Source organism: Schistocerca americana, chromosome 7 (assembly GCF_021461395.2).
Source record: "Schistocerca americana isolate TAMUIC-IGC-003095 chromosome 7, iqSchAmer2.1, whole genome shotgun sequence".
NCBI lineage: Eukaryota > Metazoa > Arthropoda > Insecta > Orthoptera > Acrididae > Schistocerca > Schistocerca americana.
In genome coordinates, this window is record NC_060125.1 from 239,687,261 (window position 1) to 239,712,156 (window position 24,896).

Sequence of the window (24,896 nt, forward strand, 5' to 3'; positions counted from 1 at the left end):
CGCTGCCATCAGATCGCCACATGTGTGCCGTGATTCGTCACTCCACACAACGTTTTTCCACTGTTCAATCGTCCATTGTTTACGCTCCTTACACCAAGCAAGGCGTCGTTTGGCATTTATCAGCGTGATATGTGGCTTATCAGCAGCCGCTCGACAATGAAATCCAAGTTTTCTCACCTCCAGCCTAATTGTCATATTACTTGCAGTGGATCCTGATACAGTTTGGAATTTCCGTGTGATGGTTTGGACAGATGTCTGCTTATTACACACTACTACCCTCTTCAACTGTCGGCGGTCTCCGTCAGTCAACAGATGAGGTCGGTCTGTACACTTTTGTGCTGTATGTGTCCCTTCACGTTTCCACTTCACTATCACATCGGAAACAGTGGACCGAGGGATGTTTAGGAGTGTGGAAATCTAGCGTACAGTCGTATGACGCAAGTGACACCCATTCACCTGACAACGATCGAAGTCCGTGAGTTCAGCGGAGCGCCCCATTCTGCTCTATCACGATGTCGAATGACTACTGAGGTCGCTGATGTGGAGTACCTGGTAGTAGGTGGCAGCGCAATGCACCTGATATGAAAAACGTATGGTTTTGGGGTTGTGCGGATACTTTTGATCACATAGTGATGTAAACAGTCAGAATACGACGCTGCGGTCGGCAACGCCTATATAAGACAACAACTGTCTGGCTACAACTGAAGAGAATCGTTCAACGTGACAGAAATGCAACCCTTCCGCACATTGCTGCAGATTTCAATGCTGGGCCATCAACAAGTGTCAGCGTGCGAACCATTCAACGAAATTTCATCGATATGGGCTTTCGGAGCCGAAGTCCCACTTATGTACCCTTGATGACTGCACGACCTTTATGCCTCGCCTGGGCCCGTCAACACCGACACTGGACTGTAGATGACTGTCAGCAGGGAATTTTTCAGGCTGGTGAAGGCTCTGAAATGGTGTCGGGCGTGTGCAGTTGGAGTGATGATATGGGACCCCTGATATGTCTAGATACGACTCTGATAGGTGACAGTTGACGTAAACATCCTGTCTGATCACTTGCATACATTCATGCCCTTTGTGCATTCCGACGCACTTGGGCAATTCCAGAAGGACAATGCGACACCCCACATGACCAGAATTACTACAGAGTGGCTCCAGGAACACTCTTCAGAGTTTAAACATTTTCGCTGCCGGCCGGAGTGGCCGTGCGGTTCTAGGCGCTACAGTCTGGAACCGAGGGACCGCTACGGTCGCAGGTTCGAATCCTGCCTCGGGCATGGATGTGTGTGATGTCCTTAGGTTAGTTGGGTTTAATTAGTTCTACGTTCTAGGCGACTGATGACCTCAGAAGTTAAGTCGCATGGTGCTCAGAGCCATTTTCGCCGGCCACCAAACTCCCCAGACATAAACATTATTGAGCATATCTGGGTTGCCTTGCTACGTGCAGTTCAGAATAGATCTCCACCCCCTCGTACTCTTACGGATTTACGGACAGCACTGCAAGATTCATGGTGTCAATTCCCTCCAGCATTACTTGAGACATTAGTCGAGTCCATGACACATTGTCTTGCGGCACTTCCGCGTGCTCGCGGAGGCCCTACACGATATTAGGCAGGTGTACCAATTTGTCTCCTTCAACACTTTTTAACCCCCTCACTTCCCTCTTACCAAAACGAAGATTTTTTGGTGCCTCAGAATGTGTTTTATCAACCGATCCCTTCATGTATGCTAGTTATGCCACAAATTTCTTTTTTCTCCAACTCAATTCATCCCTTATTCGTTACCTGACTACCCATCTAATCTTCAGCCATCTCCTGTAGCACAACACTTCAAAAACTTCTGTTGTCTTCTTGTCTGAACTGGTTATAGCCCACGTTTCATTTCCGTCCATGGTTACACCTCAGACAAATACCTGCAGAAAGGATTTCCTAACGTGTAAATCTATATTCAATGTTAACAATTATTTCCCCTCGAGAAATGCTTTTCTTGTCATTTCCAATCTGCATTTTACACCCTTTGCACTTCGGCCATCATCAGCTATTTTGCTGCCCAAATACTGCTTTCACTGTCTCCATTTCCTAGTCTTAATTCTCTCAGCATAGCCTGATTTAGTTGGACTACGTTCCATTTCCCTTATTTTCCTTTTGTTGATATTCATCTTCTAACGTTTTTTTTCTATTCCTTTCTATTCAGCTGCTCCTCCAATTGCTTTGATGTCACTGTCATATGCAAACCTCAGTGTGCTTATTTCTTCTCTCTGAACTTCAATTCCCGTTCCAGATTACACAGAGCAAAACTACCCGGGCTTGTATGTTTTCTTAACAAGAAAATGCATAAAAACAACCTTTCGTCAAACAGTAGAAGCAACTTAAACCGCGTTCATCGCTTTTTGTGGTTAAATTACTAAATATATCGATTTTGGATCGTCTTTTCCCTTACATAGAACATAAACCGACAAAATTTCGGAGGTTATTAAAGGATATTTTCTGTGTATTTCGGTATAAGGGATCCGTGGTCTCCGGTGATTGATTACTGAAGGATATTTTCTGTGTATTTCGGTATAAGGGATCCGTGGTCTCCGGTGATTGATTACTGAGTAATAATGTTATTAAGATTTATTTGATTTTTACCCCAGTGCCGTTTATTTATGTGAAAATAGCTTCATAACACTAAAAATGTCTGTAGTATTCTGTCATCAAAACGTACATGGAGCAGCAACCCTCATACATATGTTAATGTACTGTGATGGGGTTGCCTTCGCTATAGGAACAGCACACCATATCGCCATTATGCTTCTCTATCATTGAATCCATACACGACGTGTATGGCAGCCAACTCTTCGTCAATAAACCTATCCATTCTGCTCTGTATCACTGTTTACGTACACAAACACAAGCGGAAAAAATCTCGAGACAGAAGCGAGCAGTACAGAATGCAACCTCGAGGGTGAAGAATAAGTGTGCATACTTTGGTCAACAGCCAGGTATTGCAAGTAAATGGAACAAGCTCGTTTTCAAACAAGGACACACAGCAATAACATCTTTTCATTTTACAAACCGCGTCACTTCGAATAAAATAACCCAGCGAATAAAATAATCCAGCTTTCCATCGCTATCTCCACCACTGTTATCAGGAGTTAAAATCACTGTCTGACTGGGTTGGCACTGTGTTCTGCTTTTATTGATGCAACGGCAGCGTATGGAACTTCACAGAATGACGCATACGCAAAAGGCAAGTTAGGTAGCTCCTAACAGCTCCTGCCTCCACGGGAGCGAGTGACGTCATGTGGCGCGCGGGGATGGCGCCACGTTTGAAGCCACCGCTGCTGCTTCACTACAAGCTTTAGGCCTATGTCTTTGCTTCCGCTAATCATCCAAAGCTCGCTCCGTTGCCCTACTAAGTGTCTACTCCTCGTCTCTATTAAAATCGTTGCTATTTATCCTAATTTCGGCCGCTTCTGTTATAACGGAATCCCGATATGATTGCGTCCGAACCAAAACTCTCGTCTTTTCAAATTTTTTAGGCATGTTAAATTGAATTTTTTGCCCGTTTTCTTGGCAATATTCAGCGTCGGCCGACTTCTCAAGTTCCCTTTGTTAAATATGTCGTGAATATTGTGCAGAATGCACAGCAGCAGTTCGAATAGTTTGACCTATATAAGTGTTACCGCATTTACAGGGGACACCATATACGCCAGGAACTCGAAGACTTGTGTTGTCTTTAACGGGACGTAACGTGTCTCTTATCTTGGAGTACGTGTTCAGGACCGCTATCTTGTGTACAGGGTGGTGAAAACTGTTGGCGTTCAAGTACTGGTCAGTGTGCGTAGATTTCCTGTATACTGAATGACCACCTTCCTCCTGTCTTCCGCTAAACTGAAACATCCCTCTCCAACTCGACAGTAAATTTACTGTTGGGTTGAACACCGCTTATGTGGCGATTTTAACTCTTGATTACGATGACGGAGACAGCTATCGAAAGCTCCAGTATTTTATTCCCAATGACGCGGTTCGTAAACCAAGAAGATTTTATTGAAGCATGCCACCGCGAAAGACTCCGAGGACACAATTAGACAAAGCGCGTAGTTTCGACTTTAGATATTTTCTGTGCAATGTAGGTACAAAAATAAAGAGGTTACGAAATAAAACACACTGGCGAGACACCGGATTCCACGGGTGGGTTGGTTGGTTGGTTGGTTGGTTGGTTCGTTCGTTCGTTCGTTCGTTTACTAGTACTTAGGGCACAAGCAGCTGAGCTGTTAAGCACCAAAATCGTGACTTAAAATGGGCCGCACTCCATGGTTCTTGATGTATGTTGCGGATAGTAATGTAAACGACGTTGATAGGTGGGCAAAACTGTAATGATTAGTGATAATGAGCATGGAACGTTATAAAGCAACAAACATGAAAGGAAAAAATTAATTACAGCACCCTCCTTTTTTAAGAGGTCATTTTGGTTAGATTTTCTTGGACAACCGGTGCCCACAGTCAAAGTTAAATCTGCTTCGCCATGTTGCTATGTTGAGTGAAAGAGTAGGACGTATTCTGCAGCCTATACTGTATCTGATAAGACCGCGGATTGTTCCGATTACAAACATACGTTTAAAGCGTAAGGGGTTAAGAAACTGACACTGAATTAGAAAGTGGCGCACCGTCATTGGTTCGTTTTATTGAGAGCACAGTGAAGCGGGGATGCTGCTTAAAAGATGACTGTGACTGGAAAGACAATGTCCTGCATCTCTTCGCCACGAGATGGACGAGAGGAATTCGCCCAAACCATGGGGAGGAATTTAATCTCCCTTATTTTGTTTCCATTGCGAGGCGACCAGTGTTCGTGCTAAAGTAATAGAATGTTCCTGGATGTACCAACGTTGACATCTTTCAAGGGGTCTCTTATATCAGAATACTAAGAAAATATCGCCGATTAACCTCTGAAATTTTGTCTGAGTTTGGGCCAATCCTGTGAATGTAGATGTTATTTAACCTTAAATTGAAGGGCAGAGGAAAAAACCTCTGCGATAGTTAGGTCGGGTGGTAAGAGCAGTAGCGGTTGTCTTACTGCCTGCGATAGGTCGTGCAAGGGTAGGCTTTGTTAGTAGTGGGTATCATGCATGTCTATACCTTAGACGTTGTGCGGTGCTGTTGCTCGCCGCCTGCCGCTGGGTGCCGGTTTTGCACTCTCGATTAGCGTCAGCAACCTCCAGCAGTTAGGTTTATCATCGTTTTTGTGTCCGATAGGTCATATATCGGATGCACAGTGTAGGGTGATGTTGGCGAATTGTTTATGCGTCAGTGGGCGAGCTCGTCGGTTTCCCTGCTGTGGCCTGTTGGTCGACTCTAATTGCAGCTGGTAATTTCCAGTCAGTGTTGCTGATATGCTGGGGCTTGCCGACGTTTGTCGCTTGTTGGTGTGTGTTAGCTTGCCATAGGTGGATATGCCCTAGCTAGTAGTGTCTTTGGCCGCTTTTGCTTTCACCTATGGTTCATCATGTGTAGCGCCGACAGTGAAGTGCAGAGGAGGTGGTGGTTTTAGTGGTTAAGATGTGGTCCCCTTATTATGCTTAAGAAAACGCTGAATGCGAATATGAAAACATTTTACGGAATTGTGTGCTGCATACAGTATAGGGACAGTTCAGAGACCAGGATGTGGTGGTTTTTTCAGCATGACAGTGGACCCTTTCATAAAGCATCATCAGTGAGACAATGGTTGGTAGACAATAACATTCTTGAATTCGACTAGCCTCTCAACACAGTGGAACACATTTGTGATGAGTTAGAACGTCGATTTCGCTCCAAACCCCAGCGTCCAACATGACTACCTCCTCTGGTTTCGGCTCTTGGGGAAGAATGGGCTATCTTTCCTCCTTAGATATTCAGAAATCTCACTGAAAGTGTTCTTAGCTGAGTAGAAGCCGTCATAAAGGTGAACCGTTGGTTGGTTGGTTCATTTGGGGAAGGGGACCAAACACTGAAGTCGTCGGTTCCGTCGGACTAGAGAAGGATGGAGAAGGAAGTCGGTCGTGCCCTCTCAAAGGAACCATCCCGGCATCCGCCTGAAGCGATTCAGGGAAATCACGGAAAACGTAAATCAGTATGATCGGACGCGTTACATCGTTGAGAAACTAAGGCTATAGATTAAAGAGACTGGACATTTTCGTGGTCCGATAGGGATTCGATTCCGCGACATCAGGGTTTGTAGGCATGCGCGTTAGCGCTATACCACCAGGTTCGGTAGTTAGGGAGTGAGGTGCCGCTAACCACAGCGACGGCGACTTTCTACGAAGCGCGGAAATGTCGCGAGTTGCAGCGGCCGCGGCCGCCCCTGACATTTGTGCACTGTCGTGATCGCTATCGCCTCTGCTCACGACCTACTGTGTCCCACTACTGTGGCCCCTCTGTCACACGTGGTCGAAACGAGTCCTTTGTTACCAACCACGTAATAAGCTTAACAATACGTCAGCACAAGTCTCTCTCTCTCTCTCTCTCTCTCTCTCTCTCTCTGTCTCTCTCTCTCTGTCTGTGTCTCTCTCTCTCTCTCTCTCTCTCTCTCTCTCGACTCCCGGGAAAATAAGAAAAGGTGTGTTCTTAAGTACTACGTAGACGAAGAAAGTATCAGGACAGAGGCAACGATTGCATTGATTGACAAATTTTGTCTTACATTCAAAGGGTTTTTCTGGTGTACTTTTGAATGCTGATTTCAGGTAAAGTACTTAGAATGTTCGCAAGCAGTTTTGACAGAAATTGAGAATTTCTATGAGGTATTGGCTTTCACCTACGCCGACTCCAGTATTTTAGAATGTATCTGCCAGATTGAAGACAGTGTTCCTAAATTGGTGTGTTGGGACTGACGCAATAGAGGATGTGGACCGACTGAATTTTAGAAAATGTAAACTGCTTATTGAGATTTGGTAATAGTTGTATGTTGTATAATTGATTTGAAAAGCTCGAACTTCTTCTCGGAATGACTGCAGATTCCACACACATAATGAGTATAAATGAACATTGCAAATTTGTAAGGCAATCACGCCAATTGCGGATCGGTGCCACATCCAAGTGTTACGTCTTCCCCGCTAGAAATGCCGAAAAAACAGGTCTCGTGACGCAATAAATAATGAAATAAACATGTGACTTGATGGATTAATAAGAAAGCATAACTTAAGTAACTCAAAATAAGCTTGTGTATTGGCGGCTGCGCCTTCTTTTATTCTCAGGCATTTACATATAAAATCATTGACACTCATGTTGATAGACGCATGCGGAAAACTTTTATGTATATAGAAAGGAATATTACAGCACGCAAAATGTAGCTCTTAAATTGTTTTAATAAAGCCAGTATCGTTTTGTGAAGGTTTGCATTAAAACATGTTGAATAAAGATGCTTTACTTTATAATCTATAATACAGCTACATACATATTTATGTGGTATTGTAATGTTGAGGCCTGTATGTTTCTTTTACAAACCGTTTTTGACGTAAACTTCAGCAATATATGACTAATCGATTTGTGCCTTCTTTTGCGAATTTCATTGCTTCGTGATGTTATATTAATACTCCTGACCACTTCTACACATCTGTCGGCTCTTGAGGTAGCACTGCCACTCTTCCATAGATATTCAGACACGTCATTGAAAGTATCGCCAGCAGAGTTAAAGACGTCATAAAGACTGGGCACACGCTTTATTAATGTCTACTATTATGCGTCCGGGTGCTTTTGACCAGTAGTGTATTATATATTCATCAAAATGTATGAAGTAAAATGAACTCACTGAAGGTACGCTTTGAAATAAATTAGTCATTTTGTAGATTTCGGCTTCAGTGAAAAATCAGTAGCAGACAATCATAGACTTCGTCAAAGACGTGTATTTTGTCGTAAATGTTGAGGATCAGACAGGCCATTGGCTCACACACACAGGGCGTCCAAGTTGTGAGGAGGCCCCGTACATCCTGTGCGGATGAAACAGTCGTGAAGAGGCAAGAACTAGTGTCAGAAAACATTGCCAATTGCCGGCAGGAGTGGCCGTGCGGTTCTAGGCGGTACAGTCTGGAGCCGAGCGACCGCTCCGGTCGCAGGTTCGAATCCTGCCTCGGGCATGGATGTGTGTGATGTCCTTAGGTTTAATTAGTTCTAAGTTCTAGGCGACTGATGACCTCAGAAGTTAAGTCGCATAGTGCTCAGAGCCATTTGAACATTGCCAGTTAGAGCTGCCAAAAGTAGGAGGGGAGAACGTACTATTCGATTCAAAGACTGATAACAGTAATAATAATAATAATAATAATAATAATAATAATAATACACTTACGAGTATGTGGTAAATAAGTTATTGCGGCTACCAGAAGCTAAGATAAATGGAGGGGCTTTTCATCGACTCTAATGAAAGAAGAAACATTTGAAGACAAATTAATAAAATTTAAACGTCATCTTGGATATCATTTAAACAAGTTGTCAACAAGTTTCTTGTTAACTTCAAAGACCTTGAGTACGAGAGTATAGTAGGGACATTCTGTGTAAGTTCAAAGAACAGGATGCTTCAGTGAGATTGGTGGTGTAGTTTTTGGACTCATAGGTCAGCTACTTCCTAGAAACTCCAGGTACTGAGATGAGGAACGCAGAGAAAGGTTCCATCAAGACATTAAACAAGTGAAACAGTTTTCGAGAGCCGATAGGAAGTCAGAATGATTGCCGACCGTCTTCAGGTAGAGCACAGAAGACGACGCAACGGAGGTTTTAGGGGGAAAGGAAGAGACGTCGAGGTCTGTGCCTTTGTGTTAGTTCTGAAGAACATGTTTCATTATAACGTTAGGAGTCCCTTCTTTTAACGCTTTATTTAACAATATTTTTTTAATATATGCGTTCTGCATGAAATCACTGGATGTGCGTCATTATTTTGTGAAATACGTCGTGTGATAGAGGGGGAAACGTAAAATTTGTAGACTTGTTTTAGATATCGCAATATGAATCTTGTGCTGTTCGTTTACCAACTATGACAGCCAAGAGCGCTAACGCGCTCGTTTCAGGGGCACGAGGAGGCAACCCAGACTGGGATCGAATCCGTCTCGAGGATTAACGACGAGACGTGCTAAGTCGGCCAGATTGGATGTCCTTTTTAATCAGCGTCCCACAACCAAGTAGGTAAATAGCGAGCTGGCACCCACGTACTGCGTCAGATACAAGCTACGCAAACACGAAATCTACACTAGACACAGACAGACGGGGTACAGATTCCTACCCCACGGAGCGACAGGGGAGGGAGGGGAGATTGGTGCCTTCAGAAAGGTCGTCCGACCTTGATATGCTACTGTTGTTGTTGTTGTTGTTGTTGTTATTGTTGTCGTCTTCAGTCCTGAGACTAGTTTGATGCAGCTCTCCACGCTACTCTATCCCGTGCAAGCTTCTTCATCTCCCAGTACTTACTGCAACCTATATCCTTCTGAATCTGCTTAGTGTATTCATCTCTTGGTCTCCCTCTACGATTTTTACCCTCCACGCTGTCCTCCAGTACTAAATTGGTGATCCCTTGATGCCTCAGAACATGTCCTACCAACCGGTCCCTTCTTCTTGTCAAGTTGTGTCACAAACTCCTCTTCTCCCCAATTCTGTTCAATACGTCCTCATTAGTTACGTGATCTACCCATCTTATCTTCAGCATTCTTCTGTAGCACCACATTTCAAAAGCTTCTATTCTCTTCTTGTCCAAACTATTTATCCTCCATGTTTCACTTCCATACATAGCTACACTCCGTACAAATACTTTTTGAAACGATTTCCTGACACTTAAATCTATACTCGATGTTAACAAATTTCTCTTCTGATATGCTACTAACACTGCCAAAACCGATTTATAACAATAGCGACCTCTTAGGGTAACGGGAAGAGGCGTTCACAGCCTACGTAAATTTACGTGATTATTATGTAAATGGAATGTGGAGGGGAGAAAGGAAAGGGAGAGAACTCACGATGTCAGCTGCATCGGGACTTAATGCAGAGTCAGCGGAGCCAAGTGTGCCGGACTGGGATTCGAACCTGAGATCTCCTGTTTGCTATGCAGTTGCGTTAACGACTACGACACCCGGACACAGTGTTTATCGCAGTTGCGCTCACTGTCTCGGTACATCCACATTCCCACCCAGCGCCACCTATCCCCAGCCCCCGTCCATGTCCTCCATGCTTGCTACTTTGAGATTCCCACAGGTGGTCTAACATGATTGTGTATTAGCATTGAAGGTGGTGAATTCATCGCCCATCGAGGCGCCTCAATTATATGATTACGTGGTGTCTCTTCTTTCGGCCATATATGTAATTATTGTTGGATAAGCAACAAGAAGTATTGTGAGCTCACCGTACAAAATATTGGTCATCCCCTCCCCATAAAAATATTACATTGGTCACTTCTGAGCGCTGCAGAACTTGTAACAAGCGGACTTCGGGCCTTTGCATGCTGACGTACTTCATGGTAGTGAAGTTGAAGTCTAAGTGCCAGGTACTGAGTCTATGCAGTAAGATGGGCCGACATGGACGTGGGAGAATGGCAGAAAGCTACCATCGTGTTTGGGCGTGCTCATGACCACACATTGAGAGAAGTTGCCCAATTTTGTAAATCTTTCACTGTAAGAGTTATTTATTTGCATCATTACAGGTTCGGCCGTGTGACCATTACCAAAAATGGTTCAAATGGCTCTGAGCACTATTGGGACTCAACTGCTTAAATCTAACTAACCTAAGGACGTCACACACACCCATGCTCGAGGCAGGATTCGAACCTGCGACCGTACCGGTCGTGCGGTTCCAGACTGAAACGCCTAGAACCACTCGGCCACAGCGGCCGGATGACCATTATCAAACAGTACAACTGTGCCTCAGCACGTGTCGAAATCAAAAAATATTTTGAAATGTATACATTCGCGCCTATTGTCAACATCTTTAATATGAATGACACCAAACACTACTCGTGTACATTGCCTAACTGACAAGTGATCAGCGCTCGAAAGTTTGTCGGTAAGCAAAAGTGTTTGGATGTGTCCGGCAGTGCGGTATTGTACACTCTGTGCATAAACAGAAATTAAACCCTGTAGTCTTTTATAGAGTTCAATAACATTACACTTAGAAAATTCTCGCCTAAGCGTCCCATGAATAGGAAATTATCACTTCCTGAAGGATTAAAACTGTTTGCCAGACAGAGACTCGAACCCGGTAGCTTTACCTTTAGCCGACAAGTGCTGTGCCAACTGAGCTACCCATGAACGACTCACTCCTACTCCTCATTGCTTTCTTTCCTCCAGTACCCCATCTCCTATCTTCCAAACTTCAAGAAGTTGGTAGAGTACTTGCCTGCGCAGGCAAAGCTCCCGAGTTCGAATCCTGGCTCAGCACACAGTTTTAATCTTCCAGGAAGTTTCAAATCAGTGCACACTCCTCTGCAGAGTGAAAATTTTATTCTGGAAAGGAATTTAACGTTTACCTATCCTTGTTCAACTGAAACTATTAACTTCAGATAATTTAATTAGTAACTGCACTTTACAGCGTAACAAGTACCACCTGAGGCAGATTAGATTAAATACAGACATTTCCGTCTCTCGTCGCTGATTGGCTATGCATTTCCATCCTTTGATCGTGGCGGACATTGGGCTTCTTTCGATGTCCCGTATTCTGCCTGGAGATCGACACTGTCAACAGGACTGGAATAAAGCAAAGATTTTAGAAAGCCCACACACAAAAAATCCAAAGGGAACGTGATAGGCCATGGTATTGGCGAACCACGACCGATACACACACATACACAGGCTGTAACGGGTATAACTGCAGGTATTTCTGTTGGTGACTGAGGACGGTGTACTGAAAAACGTTGCACCAGCATTTACGTCATTTGCAGACTGATAATCATAGCTATTACGGGTCGTATGTTTCCAGTGGTTGGATAGTACCTCCTCGTACGCGTGGTACAAGCAAGCCTTAATGTTCATTTTCACTCGGGGCGGCATGTCAGGTATTGAAGTGAGGAGTAATGCGTTTACATTTTGCGGCGTGCCATTGCAGCTGTAGCGGCTATAAAGATAAGTAATGACAAAGTTATTTGGCACGGTTATACAGTTATTAAATTTAATAGTTTTCAGTGGTGTTTAGTGCTGTTTGTGGCGAAATAACGATTTAATAAACTTGTGGAAACGTTCACTCGCTGTGTTTTTTAGAGTTTTCTGTGCTTTGAAGTCGTTTAGTAAATTTCGCGCTTTAGTTTTCAGCTGGCGGTTTTTATAGTTTCTAGTGAAATATTTCAGTAAAATTTTCATTCGCTGTTTTAACTTCATTGAGTGTTCCAGTGGCCTCTTGAATTTTTGGTTTTAGCTAATAATTTTGAGAAGTTTTGTTGGTATTGGTATTAGTTGTGGCTTAGTAGTATTAATAAAAGTAGTTGTTTTCTTAGTAGAGAGAGAATTTCGAGACGGCTATTGTTAGTTCCATAAATGGTTTTTCTGGTGTAACTGAACGTAGGTAACGTAGACGTACAGTTTTTTCAGTAGCTGTAAAATTTTACCATGAGTGAGAAATGTGGGCTCTGTCGTAGGTTTGTGAGTAGTGGGGTACGGTGTGGGATTTGTTCAAAGTATTTTCATTGGGGGGAACACAGTGGGGAAACCAGTGGGCATTCTAGCGAGATCCTCTCCTGGGAATGCAGAATATGTAGTAGAAATAGTTGATAGAGGAGCAGAGGGGTAATATCTGTGCCCTTCGGGTGCAGTTAAAACACGCAAAGGAGAAACTAGATAGGTTGAGGAGGGCGAAGGATGCTGGCGAATGGGAACTGGCAGTTGGCAAGAAGGCAGTTAGCTGGAGGAGGAGGAGGTGGTGGTGGTGGTGGTGGTGGTATTCAGACAGTTATACTTTGTGTATATGCGATAGATCTGACCAACTGTCAGAGTTCAGTGGAGAGGAGCCTCTCGTAACTGTAGGTGTAGGGAACATGCAGCAGTCCTCAGCAGTTGGTAGGCCTAGGTCGGTTGCAAAGTCTAACTGAATGAAGAAGGTTCTGCTGCTAGGTAGTTGGCATCGTAGAGGAGTAGGCCAGCAGTTGCAGGAAGTGTTTGGGGAGTGAGTACGAGGTCACCAGCATTGTGAAGCCTAGTGCAGGGTTGGCTCAGGTGGCTGACAGCATAGTGGAGTCACTGACAGGCGTAATCCACTTAGAGATGCAGATACAACCGTGCTGAAATCATCACATCATAAAGTTTGGGAAGTGTTTGTGACAAGATTGTTCAACTCAGAGAAAAAACATCCGACATACTGATGTGTATACGTATTAAGGTACGACATACAAAAATATCTGCTCTTATACCGGTTACGCCCTGTATATGGGCTCACTCATACGAGTCGTCAGGAGCGTTTTCTCTGTATTTTGGCAGGTATTCGCTAATTTGTTTTTGCATTGTGTAGCTGCTGTCAGCACAAACTAATATTGCTCCTCGCATCTTTTATGTGACGCCTAGCGTCGACGTGGTAAGCGTCGGTTTGTTCCTCGTTACAAACAAAATGCTCTTTAAAGCGGAATTTTTCGTGCCTTTTCAACAGAGCGGTCCCAAATTAGTCAGATGTGATATTCGTTTTCGTGATGTGTGTTAACAGGAATGTTAAAACACGGCGAATAACCAGTACTCTAGCAGCGGGACCATCGGCCTGACCGTGCCGAATGCTACCGCCATGTAGCAGTGCTGCTCAGTCGTTGCTGGAGTGCTGGTTATTCTTCGTGCTTTAATATTTCTGTTAATACATACCACTAAAATGAATAACACACCTGACTAATTTGGGACCGCTCTATCAAAAGGGCACCCTGTATACTGACCTTCTCAAGATGGCTATTCTACTGGAAAATCTAAAATTCTCAGGGATTTACATTTCATCTGGAAAAATCAGAGAAATCCAAGGGAATATCAGGAATTTCATAATATCTCAGGGAATTCTGTGTTTTTTGACTTATCATTGGAATTTCATTTTATTGAGTTTTGTAAATCACGAATTTGAAAATATTTAATTTTTCAACGTATGTTAATATTATGAATATTATTTCTATAAATTATCGATTTTTGAAAACTCTAAACAAACTACCTCAGCTGAGAGGGAGAGAGGGGAGAATGACGCCATCTTCCCCCCATACCTGGAATTCTGCTGCGCAGGGTAGCCGCGTGGTCTATGGCCCCTTGAAACGGTTCGCGGGGCTTTCACCCCCCCGCCCCCGCCCTGGAGGTTCGAATCCTCCCTCGGGCATGGGTGTGTTGTCCTTAGCGTAAGTTAGATTAAGTAGTGTGTAAATCTAAGGATCGATGACCTGAGCAGTTTGGTCCCATAGGAACTTACCACCACCTGGAATTCTCAGGGATTTTAAGTTTCAGTAACCACACTGCTTTGCCTTCCAGGTTAGCTGATAAATAAGTCTGGACAATTTATGATTTTATGCAACATTGTTGGAGAAAGCGATCTTTATTGTCATAAAATTATTTCAAATCACTCTCAATCGCAGCCGATGTTAACGTCTTACCGGTTTCGGCCTTTTAATTACGGACCATCATCAGAGTTTGCACAGTAATGACAAAGTAAAAGTACTATATTACATAGAGAAGGCAACGATGTGAAAGTATACTCTAAAACGTGGAACAGCGGCAGAAATCTTTATTTATAGAACAGTCGCAGAAATATTCATTTACAATACCAGTAACGTCAACGACTTAAAAATCGACATGTATACTATTTTAACATAAATCGTGCATTTTTACTGCTCTTCTTAAGATATTTTGATTGTAAGCTCCAACTGTTTCTAAGTTATTTGTAACAAATAGTTTCCTCTTGTGAACAGTGATGTATTGCAAATTATCCACAATAAGATAATGTGGCTAAACTGGCGCCACTTCTGTGAACAACCCCATTTTTATCTTTGGTGAGCGATATCGACCTCCAGTGTTACACAAGCGTCAAGTACATCTTTGACAACTGACAGACATATCAACCTGGATGTCTCCATGGAAACGGCGTCCTAATATGTAAGTACTGGCCCCAAGTGATGGCGCGCATATACAACGACGCATTAGTTTTTTCTGCCTTTTTTTAGGACTTTAAGTAACAGACTACTAATACAAGTAAGTCAGTATGTATAATAATCGTATTAATACGCCATACATTTGGTTTTATTACGAATAAGTAGCAACGGCTATGGAATTAGCGATCTTATTGTATTAATTATTTCCTCCAGACGACGCTCTGGGCCTCAGTTAACAAATTACTCTTAATTTTAATGCATTTTATATGGCTGTAACATAGATTATTAACCATAAATGAATATAAACTTGTTTCTTGATTAATTAAATTTAAAAGATAACTGTTTAAAAATGAAGACTCAGAACGACATGTAAGTCGTTCCCCATTGGCCGACGGTGGTGCCTTAGGCTCTGGAGCGCCCTCTCTCTTCCCTATATAACTCGTGGCAGCTCAGCCATCAACATCAGTCATAGTGACCGAGACCTCGACAGCGAGTTAGACGCAATCGGCGGCATGCAGATGGCTAATCATGCATCGTTATAAAGTATATTTTTATGTAATTGACGTCTCTGTGTAATATAGCACTTTTACTTTTTTATTACAGTGCAAATTCTGATGATGGCCTGTAATTAAATGGCCGAAACCGGCCAGAAGTTAACATCGGCTGCGATCGAGACTATTTCTAAATAATTTTAAGGCAATGATGAAGATTGTCTAACCTGAACTTGAAAACTAAGCGATGCACTTATTTGTTGCAGACCTGTCGAAAGCGCAGCGCACGCTGTCGTATAGCCTCATCAACTTCAACTTCGAGTGCATCGGAACGTCGCAAACGGACGACGAGGTCAGCATCGCAAAGTCGCTGTCGGAATTCGGTCGGCTCATCTCCAACATCGAGGACCAGCGGGACATGATGGTCAGTAGTCGCGTGCAGCTTGCCTCCGGGGAAATCAGGGCCGCGCTTTTTACAGCTGCTCGCCGGGATTGGCAAAAAGTCACGCGAACGTTACGCATTCGCCATCACAGAACTGGACGTGAACGCTGTGGTGATTTACTATGCAGCATGCTAGTAGAAATATTGTTCCCGTACAATATGTAACCTGTAGCAAAAATTATCATTTTCCACCTTATTTTTCACTTACAGCGGTTTGATTGCGATTAATTTCCAACTTGAAGAATAATACTTTGGAAACTGCATGCGTTGGTACGGCAGAAGGTAAAGTCGTACAGCATTATGAGCCGGTGGACCCAAAAGACTGCTTATGCAGAAGGTTTTCTTCTTATGTAAACAGTCTTTTTCTTTCGCAAGGTGGCAGTATTGGTGTGTTACATTGTAACTGTTGTGATTTGATTTGCTATTGCTGACAACAAAAGCAACACTCTTGTAGTATTATTCGCTAAAATCTGTAACCGAAATCTTTAAAGAAAAATGGCAGGATCAAAAGTGAATAAGTGAAAAAGACCAGAAGTATTTCGAATGACTAACACTATATTGCCTATTGCCTTTAGACTGAAATACAACTTGGTTACAATATATTGGAATCTTTCGTCAGTTTTCAGTGATATCTCCCTTTAGTTTCAAAAGAATATCCTTTTTTATGTCCATAAGCTGACAGACTAACCTCTCCGTACTTTAGAAAAGTCCAGAATAGCAACTCGTAACCGCATAATCGCAAAACCCAGAACGTTAATCAAGATCTATGGAGGTATGTTTCGTCCATACGCATTTAGTTTTTATTTATGGAAGATCTTCAGTGACCTGTAATACATTTTTGTTACTTACTTGTAATTATTGCTTAATGAATTTATTATATGTATAAAAAGAAACGTATTATAGGCCCCTTAAGGCGCTTCATAGATAAAAGAAAGCGAAACGCTTATGACGATAAACGAACTTCCGTTTAGTTGCAGAGATGGAACATACCTCCATGACATTTGAAGCAACTAAGGAACGACGAGAAAACAGAAGAAACTACGATTAATTAAGAAATTATTCTTATAATTAACGTCTATGCGGCCCATTTGAAAAAACACACTGGTTCAATTCTAAGTTTATTTTATATACCCGCTCACATATGTCGCTATTTCGTTGCATGATTTGTGTGCCGGGTAGAAACTGGGAGAAATTAACTACATTTCATTGGTGACGGAAACTACATGGCTTACGAATGAGTATCGCTTGAAAAAAGATCCGATGAAGTTCTAGCTTACAACCGGTCGCAAATGGGGAAATCCACTGACATAAGTGACTTTGACAAACGGCAGATTGTTATACGGGGTGACGCACGAAATGTGTTACCATTTTGTTTTTGAATATAAACTTTGTCAACACAATCTGAAAGGAACATATACTACAACGAAGAGCCGTCCATGGAGATTTGTTCTAACTCAGCACATGCTCAATATGTCCACCATTTCGTTTCCTAACTTCTTTCAAACGAACACTGAAGTTAGTGATTACCCTACGGCACATGTCTTCCGTAATTTCACTGCAAGCTTGAAGAATAAGTCTTCTGAGCTCCATTAAATCACGTAGACGTTCCGGGAAAACTTTTTCCTTTAGGTACCCCCAAAGAAGAAAGTCACATGGATTGAGGTCTGGACTATTGGGGGGCCAATTTTGTCCGCCATTGAAGCGACCTGGAAACTTGAGTGAAATGATCCGCATGTCGAAATGCTCGGGTAAAAACTCCAACACAGTGTTTGCAGTATGTGGCCTTGCTCCATCTTGCATGAACCACTGCGTGTTGAAGGGCAAGGCAGTAGCAAGAAGCTGTGGAATGAAGCTATTGCGAAGCATGCTCAAATAACGCTCGCTGTTCACAGTTTCTTCAAAGAAATAGGGTCCAATAAGTCCGTGACTGGAAATTGCTGTCCACGCTGTAATCCTCGGAGCATAATATTGTCGTTCATGAAGCACTTGTGGGTTTTCAGTTGCCCAAAAGCGTACATTTTGTTTGTTAACTACACCGTCTAAATGAAAATGCGCCTCGTCTGAAAACCAAATGATGTTGAGAGTTTCTTCCCTATCCTCCGCCCACTGAGCAAACAGTAGTCTCTGCGGCTTGTGTTCTTCAGTGAGCTTCTATGCATAGGTCATCTTGTATGGGTACATATGGAGGTCACTTTTAAGAATGCGTTGAACGGAGCGTCTGGATATTCCTAGTTGCACTGCTGCCTTTCTACACGATTTCCCGGGACTTCTCTGTACAGCAACTCGTACCGCTTCAATATTCTCCGACGAACAAACAGGCTTATGCCGAGGTCGCTTCGCTTCCAATACTGTTCCTTCCTGTACAAATTTATCGTACAACCTGTGGATGGTCTTCTTGCAAGGGACCCATCGTGTGTTAAACTGATGTCGAAAACGCTGTTGGCGAAAACGCCTCTGAGTCACAAGGCTTTTCGTTTCATGAAAAAAACACAATTGTCGATCGTTGCTGTGTCGTCAGTCTTCCATTGTCAGCCATTGTTGCTTATTAGTCTCCTAGCGGCAGTATCGTGAATTACATGTCATTTCGTAACACATTTGTTTTTCCAAGCTCTGCTGGTACTGCTGTAGAGATCCGAGCGGGATATCTAATGTGCGTCGTAAATTGTGAAAGAAATAATTGGTAACACATTTAGTGCGCCAGCCTGTAAGCCGTCGCCGATGAAACCACGATGGGTCGACAATGGGTTGGACGTGCATGCCTCGTCACAGAACATGTAGATCGGAAACTTGCCCCCTATGTAAAGGAGGCTGGTCAGTCATCTCTGGCAGACCTGGTGACGAGAGTACAATGCTGGTGCAGGTACTAGTGATTCGAAGCACACCGTTCAACGCACATTATTGAACATGGGCTACGCAGGTGATGGATCCTCCTTGATGATCCAACGATATTCCTAAGAACGGTTTCACGGACACGGAATCATTAGGGTTGGACCGTGGCACAATGAAAACGTGTCTCGTGGCGAGAGGTATCACAAACTCTACCTATTTAAACCAGGTCGATGGTGAAGTCTGGAAGCGCAGTCATGCAAGTGAACTGCAGCTCGAAACTTGCACCGTGCCACAGACTCTGACCGTTGGGGCCAGTATTGTGTTATGAGGGACATTAACCAGAGCGGCGTTTCTCGCTTTCCATTATTACTGTCGTGCGCACACAAACACTGAAACATTACAGCGCATCTACGAATACTCTGTTCCATTCTGTGTAGTTCTGCGCTGCGCACTCGTGAGCTTGACAGTTATGGACAACGTGAAAATTATTGCGTACCTCCTGCCTCATTTGATACTCGATGTCTTCCCCGACGACGATAGCATCCTCCAAAAGGACAATTGTCTCTGTCAGGAGGCCAGATAGTGAATTCACTTTGATGTCTTGGCCAATAAATTCGCTTGAGTTTAACCCGCTGAAACACATCTGGAAAGCTATCGGGCGCCAGTTGCGCGCGCGCATCCCAGCGGCTCCCAATGTATGGGAACTACGCGACATGTGTGTCGACATTTGGTGCCACATACAGTGGCGGTCAAAATAATAGAGCCACCTGGCAAAGGTTTGGAATAAAGTGCACATTTATTACTTGACATGTTTGAACTATGATGGAAACCATTACAACCGAGTCACATTGTACTATAGTCAGTTATATCGATAACACAACACAAAATAATCAGTAATAATCGATAATATTCAAAAGAATACCAGACCACAGGGTCAAAAAAATAGAGCCAATTGAAACAAATATATTGTACTTGATCTCAGTCTTATGAAACGTACAGGAACAGTCTTTTTTGCATAGGACTGCATTAGTACTTCGTGGGGTAACCCTTATTTTTGAGGATTGCCCTGCACCTCTTACCCATAGAGTCTACTAAACGCCTGCATTCGTCACTACTGATCGCATACCAGGCTCTCTGGATTTCTTCCCACAGTTTTTCTGACGATGTAGCTTTTGAGCGGTCCATTCTCTTGTCTAAGATCTCCCATAAGTTCTCAATGGGTGATGCGTCAGGGGACTGAGGTGGCCACTCTAATACTTCGATATTGTGCTCTTGAACAAACTGCCTTATGATCCTTGCAGTATGCTTTGGATCGTTATCGTGCTGAAATTTCCATTTCAGCGGCATTTCCTCTTCAGCATAAGGCAGCATCACATTTGCCAAGATGTCTTTGTACATTTCTGCGTTCATTATGCCGTTGATACGGTGTATTGGACCAATACCGTACCACGAAAAACATCCCCATACCATAACACTTCCGCCACCGTATTTCACAGTTTTTAAAGTGTACTTGGGATTAAATTCCTGGTTTGGTGGGCGGCGCACATAGACTTTTCCGTCTGAGGCAAACCTATTAAACTTGGATTCATCGGACCAAAGGATGTTCCTCCACCAAGTATTAGGTTTTTGTTCATTTCTCCGGGCAAAGGCTAACCTTTTCCGAACATTAGCTTGTGAAACATGTGGCTTCTTTCTTGCAATGCGCCCATTCAATTTTGCAGATCTCAGTCGTCTTTGAATCGTTGAGGTTGATGGTTGAACATCATGTTCGTCGCTAAACAAAATGGCTTTCAGTCGTGGTGTTGACAAAAATGGGTCTTTCTTCACTTCCCTAGTGATGAGTCTGTCTACGCGAGGAGTAGTTACACGAGGTCGCCCCCTGTTCTCCACCTGCGGCTTTGTTTGTTTTGACCGTCTCATGGTGTTCTGGACTCGTTTTCGCGAAACGTGCAAGACATTGGCTATTTTATTCATGGACATCCCACTTTTGAACATCCGGAACATTACTATACGCTCATCTTCACTGGTATGCTTTGCTCTGCCCATCTAGACGAATGTAAACAAAACCACACGTCAATTTACATACAAAACAACTGCATAAATATCAATTTAAAGGCACATGTGTAAAGCGGCTCTATTATTTTGACCCATAAGATTCTTACCTTTATGCCTCTTTTCACACGTCTAGCTCAAACGCTTCCTTTCGGACGACTAAAGATAGCAGCAACGTCTTCCCTGATGTTGTCTACAAGGGACTGACAACACGGCACTCGTGGCGATTTCGCGAACTAATAGATATCCTAGTTCTTAATCTCGTCAATAGAGGTGGCTCTATTATTTCGACCGCCACTGTACCTACGGAAACCTGCCGGGGACTTGTCGAATCTTATGTTACGTAGAAGTGATGCTGCAGTGCATTACCTTCCCAAGTTTGAGCAACACGGTATTAAGCAAGTGATCACAAAGTTTTGGCTCATCATTGTACACTACTGGCCATTAAAATTGCTACACCGCGAAGATGACGTGCTACAGATGTGAAATTTAACCGACAGGAAGAAGATGCTGTGATATGCAAACGATTAGCTTTCCAGAGCATTCACACAAGGTTGGTGGCGACGGTGGCGACACCTACAACGTACTGACATGAGAAAAGTTTCCACCCAAATGGCTCTGACCACTATGGGACTTAACATCTCTGGTCATCAGTCCCCTAGAACTTAGAACTACTTAAACCTAACTAACCTAAGGACAACACACACATCCATGCCCGAGGCAGGATTCGAACCTGCGACCGTAGCGGTCTCGCGGAGTTTCCAACCGATTTCTCATACACAAAAAGCAGTTGACCAGCGTTGCCTGGTAAAACATTGTTGTGATGCCTCGTGTAAGAAGGAGAAATGCGTACCATCACGTTTCTAACTTTGATAAAGGTCGGATTGTAGCCTATCGCGATTGCGGTTTATCGTATCGCGACATTGCTGCTCGCGTTGGTCGAGATCCAATGGGATGAAATCGGTGAGTTCAGGACGGTAATAGGGAACGCCGTGCTCGATCCCAACGGCTTCGTATCACTAGCAGTCGAGATGACAGGCATCTTATCCGCATGGCTGTAACGGATCGTGCAGCCACGTCTCGATCCCTGAGTCAACAGATGGGGACGTTTGCAAGACAACAACCATCCGCACGAACAGTTCGACAACGTTTGCAGCAGCACGGACTATCAGCTCGGAGACCGCGGCTGCGGTTACCCTTGACGCTGCATCACAAACAGGAGCGCCTGCGACGGTGTACTCAACGACGAACTTGGGTGCACGAATGGCAAAACTACATTTTTTCGGATGAATCCAGATTCTGTTCACAGCATCGTGATGGTCGCATCCTTGTTTGGCGACATCGCGGTGAAGGCACATCGCAAGCGTGTATTCTTCATCGCCATACTGGCGTATGAACCGGCGTGATGGTATGGGGTGCCATTGGTTGCACGTCTCGGTCACCTCTTTTTCCCACTGACGGCACTTTGAGCAGTGGACGTTACATTTCAGATGTGTTACGACCCGTAGCTCTACCCTTCATTCGTTCTTTGCGAAAACCTACATTTCAGCAGGATAATGCACGACCGCATGTTGCAGGACCTGTACGGGCATTTCTGGATACAGAAAATGTTCGACTGCTGCCCTGACCAGCACACTCTCCAGATCTCTCGCCAATTGAAAACGTCTGGTCAGTGGTGGCCGAGCAACTGGCTCGTTACAATACGCCAGTCACTACTCTTGATGAACTGTGGTATCGTGTTGAAGCTGCATGGGCAGCTGTACCTGCACGCGCCATCCAAGCTCTGTTTGACTCAATGCACAGGCGTATCAAGGACGTTATTACGGCCAGAGGTGGTGGTTCTGGGTACTGATTTCTCAGGATCTATGCACCCAAATTGCGTGAAAATATAATCACATGTCAGTTCTAGTATGATATATTTGTCCAATGAATACCCGTTTATCATCTGTATTTCTTTTTGGTGTAGCAATTTTAATGGCCAGTAGTGTATTTTACTGTTACGTTGTTGCTCTCTTTGCTGTTGTCGTTCCATTGAATTAATTGTTCTCATCTTAATCCGCGTCCACATCGACCGTGCCGGGCCGCTCAAAACCAAGAAAAGAGGATCTTCGCGTCCAGTATGGACGTCAACCGCGCCGCTCTGCGCAACAACGAACAGGTTTTGCGCAGTATCGGTGCATCACAGGAAATGGTTCGTTCGAGCGCGGCTTTGTTTGGACAGCTTTTCTCGTTTTCCATTATTACTGACGTGCGCGCGCGAGCTCTGTAACATTACAGCGCGTCTACGAGCACTGTGTTCCATTCTGCGCAGCGCGCTCGTGAGCAGTGCTTGGCGGCGCGGCGCGTCGGGTTTGCACAGGTGTTTGTGTTTCACAAAATTATAATTTCATATCTAAGACTGCAAGCATTCCACAAATACTCGGAAGAACCTATTAGAAAAGTATTTATTTCACATCTACTCGTTCAACAACACCAGGTTATGCTGCTTTCTCTAATTCCGTCATATTGATGAGTGCAAACTTGTTAAAAGAAATTCGTTTTCTTCTGATTATATAAAGAGATAGGAAGTTGGTTATTAATGGTGCAGAGTTAGCACAATATCTGCTAGCAAAATGGCAGTCACGATACTTTGACGTTCTTTTTGTTTTTTATTCTTTTATACGACAGTGGAATGAAGATTTAACAATGCCGTGACCGTTTCGACCAACCAGTCCTCATCTTCAGACTATGAATTGATAAAAAGAGGACACAAAGGTTCTATTGTGTAATATATGTTATCAGCCGAGTAACAATTTACGTAGTGATAAAAAAAATACTTAAAGGCACAGGGTTCATACGAGTTCCTTTGTCTTGTCAACAGTATTAAAGGATACAGTTGATAGAGGTCGACTCTGTTTTAGTCGGAGTGAATGACAAGTATACTGTGAACACTCCCGTTTTCCAAGATGACAACATCCGAGTTCACAGGGTTGCACGCATACGCTCTTGATTTGACGAAAAATTACGCACACTGTCGCTCCTCGATTGTCTCCACCAAATTTTGCGGTTTGAATCCCAAACAAGATATCAAAGACTATTTGCCCGTTCGAAAGCAATTACTGAATTATAAAACGTTCTTGTGTGTGTGTGTGTGTGTGTGTGTGTGTGTGTGTGTGTGTGTGTGTGTGTGTGTGTGTGTGCGCGCGCGCGCGCCTGCTTGCGTGCTTCGTTATCGTTAGAGCACAAACTCAGCTAGGCGGAATGGTGTTGAAAATTGTCCTTGAATTTTAGAAAAAATCATCTCAGCGTTCACCTGCATTGGCTTAGGGAAAGTACGGAGAACTTCCGTCGTAGTTCCTGGACGAGAGTTTCAAGCTTGCTCGTGAAAGCAGATCTAGGACCATAACTACTGTAACATTTCCCTCTGTCTGGAAGTTATAGCCCATAAGGAAGATATTGCTTAGCTCATAATGTGCCGTACCGTCATCTCAGTGCAGCAACACTCTGTTTTGGTAGCTGGTGACGTATGACTCAAATACCAGGCTACGGGAGATCAGGCACACCTGGTTGCTGTCACCAAGACCCTCTACCTAATTGGACATGACTTTGAAGTCCTGTAAATGGAAATTAAACATCTTCTCCCAATTAATTACAATAACGTGTCTTTCGGAACATGGGGTTTGGCTCCTGGCCTTTATTACTGTGTGTCGTCTCGAGGTCGGCGTGTTGATTGTCAGGATTTGGCAATGTTAGTGGTAGAGAGTGGCCGGATGCCCTTCTTGTCGCCACCTTTTCCCACTCCTACACCCCTTGACCCGCTCCGGACGGAATTCGTGTACTCCCCTACCGACAGCGTTTAGTGTGCGAACGTCTTCTAAATATTTGCGAATCGTGTAACTGAATCGGATCGTAGGTACCAGCCCGGTATTTAGCTATTCGAATGTGGAAAGCCTCCTAAAAAACCACGTCCAGGCTGACCGGCACACCAGCCCTCTTCGTTAATCCGCCGGATGGATTCGATCCCGAGCGGCGCTTCTCACTGAATCCCAGAAGCGGCGTACTAACTCGCGGGGCTCCCCGGG

The 24,896-nt window shown here is 43.8% G+C and overlaps 1 protein-coding gene across 1 annotated transcript in view; it reads left to right on the forward strand.

Annotated features, from left to right (window-relative positions):
* Nucleotides 1-24,896, forward strand: part of LOC124622334 (rho GTPase-activating protein 10) — a 576,429-nt gene that overhangs the window by 317,807 nt on the left and 233,726 nt on the right. Inside the window, exon 2 of the mRNA XM_047148011.1 lies at nucleotides 15,779-15,936. Coding sequence (XP_047003967.1) covers nucleotides 15,779-15,936 — 158 coding nt within the window. The remainder of the gene's footprint in view (nucleotides 1-15,778; nucleotides 15,937-24,896) is intronic.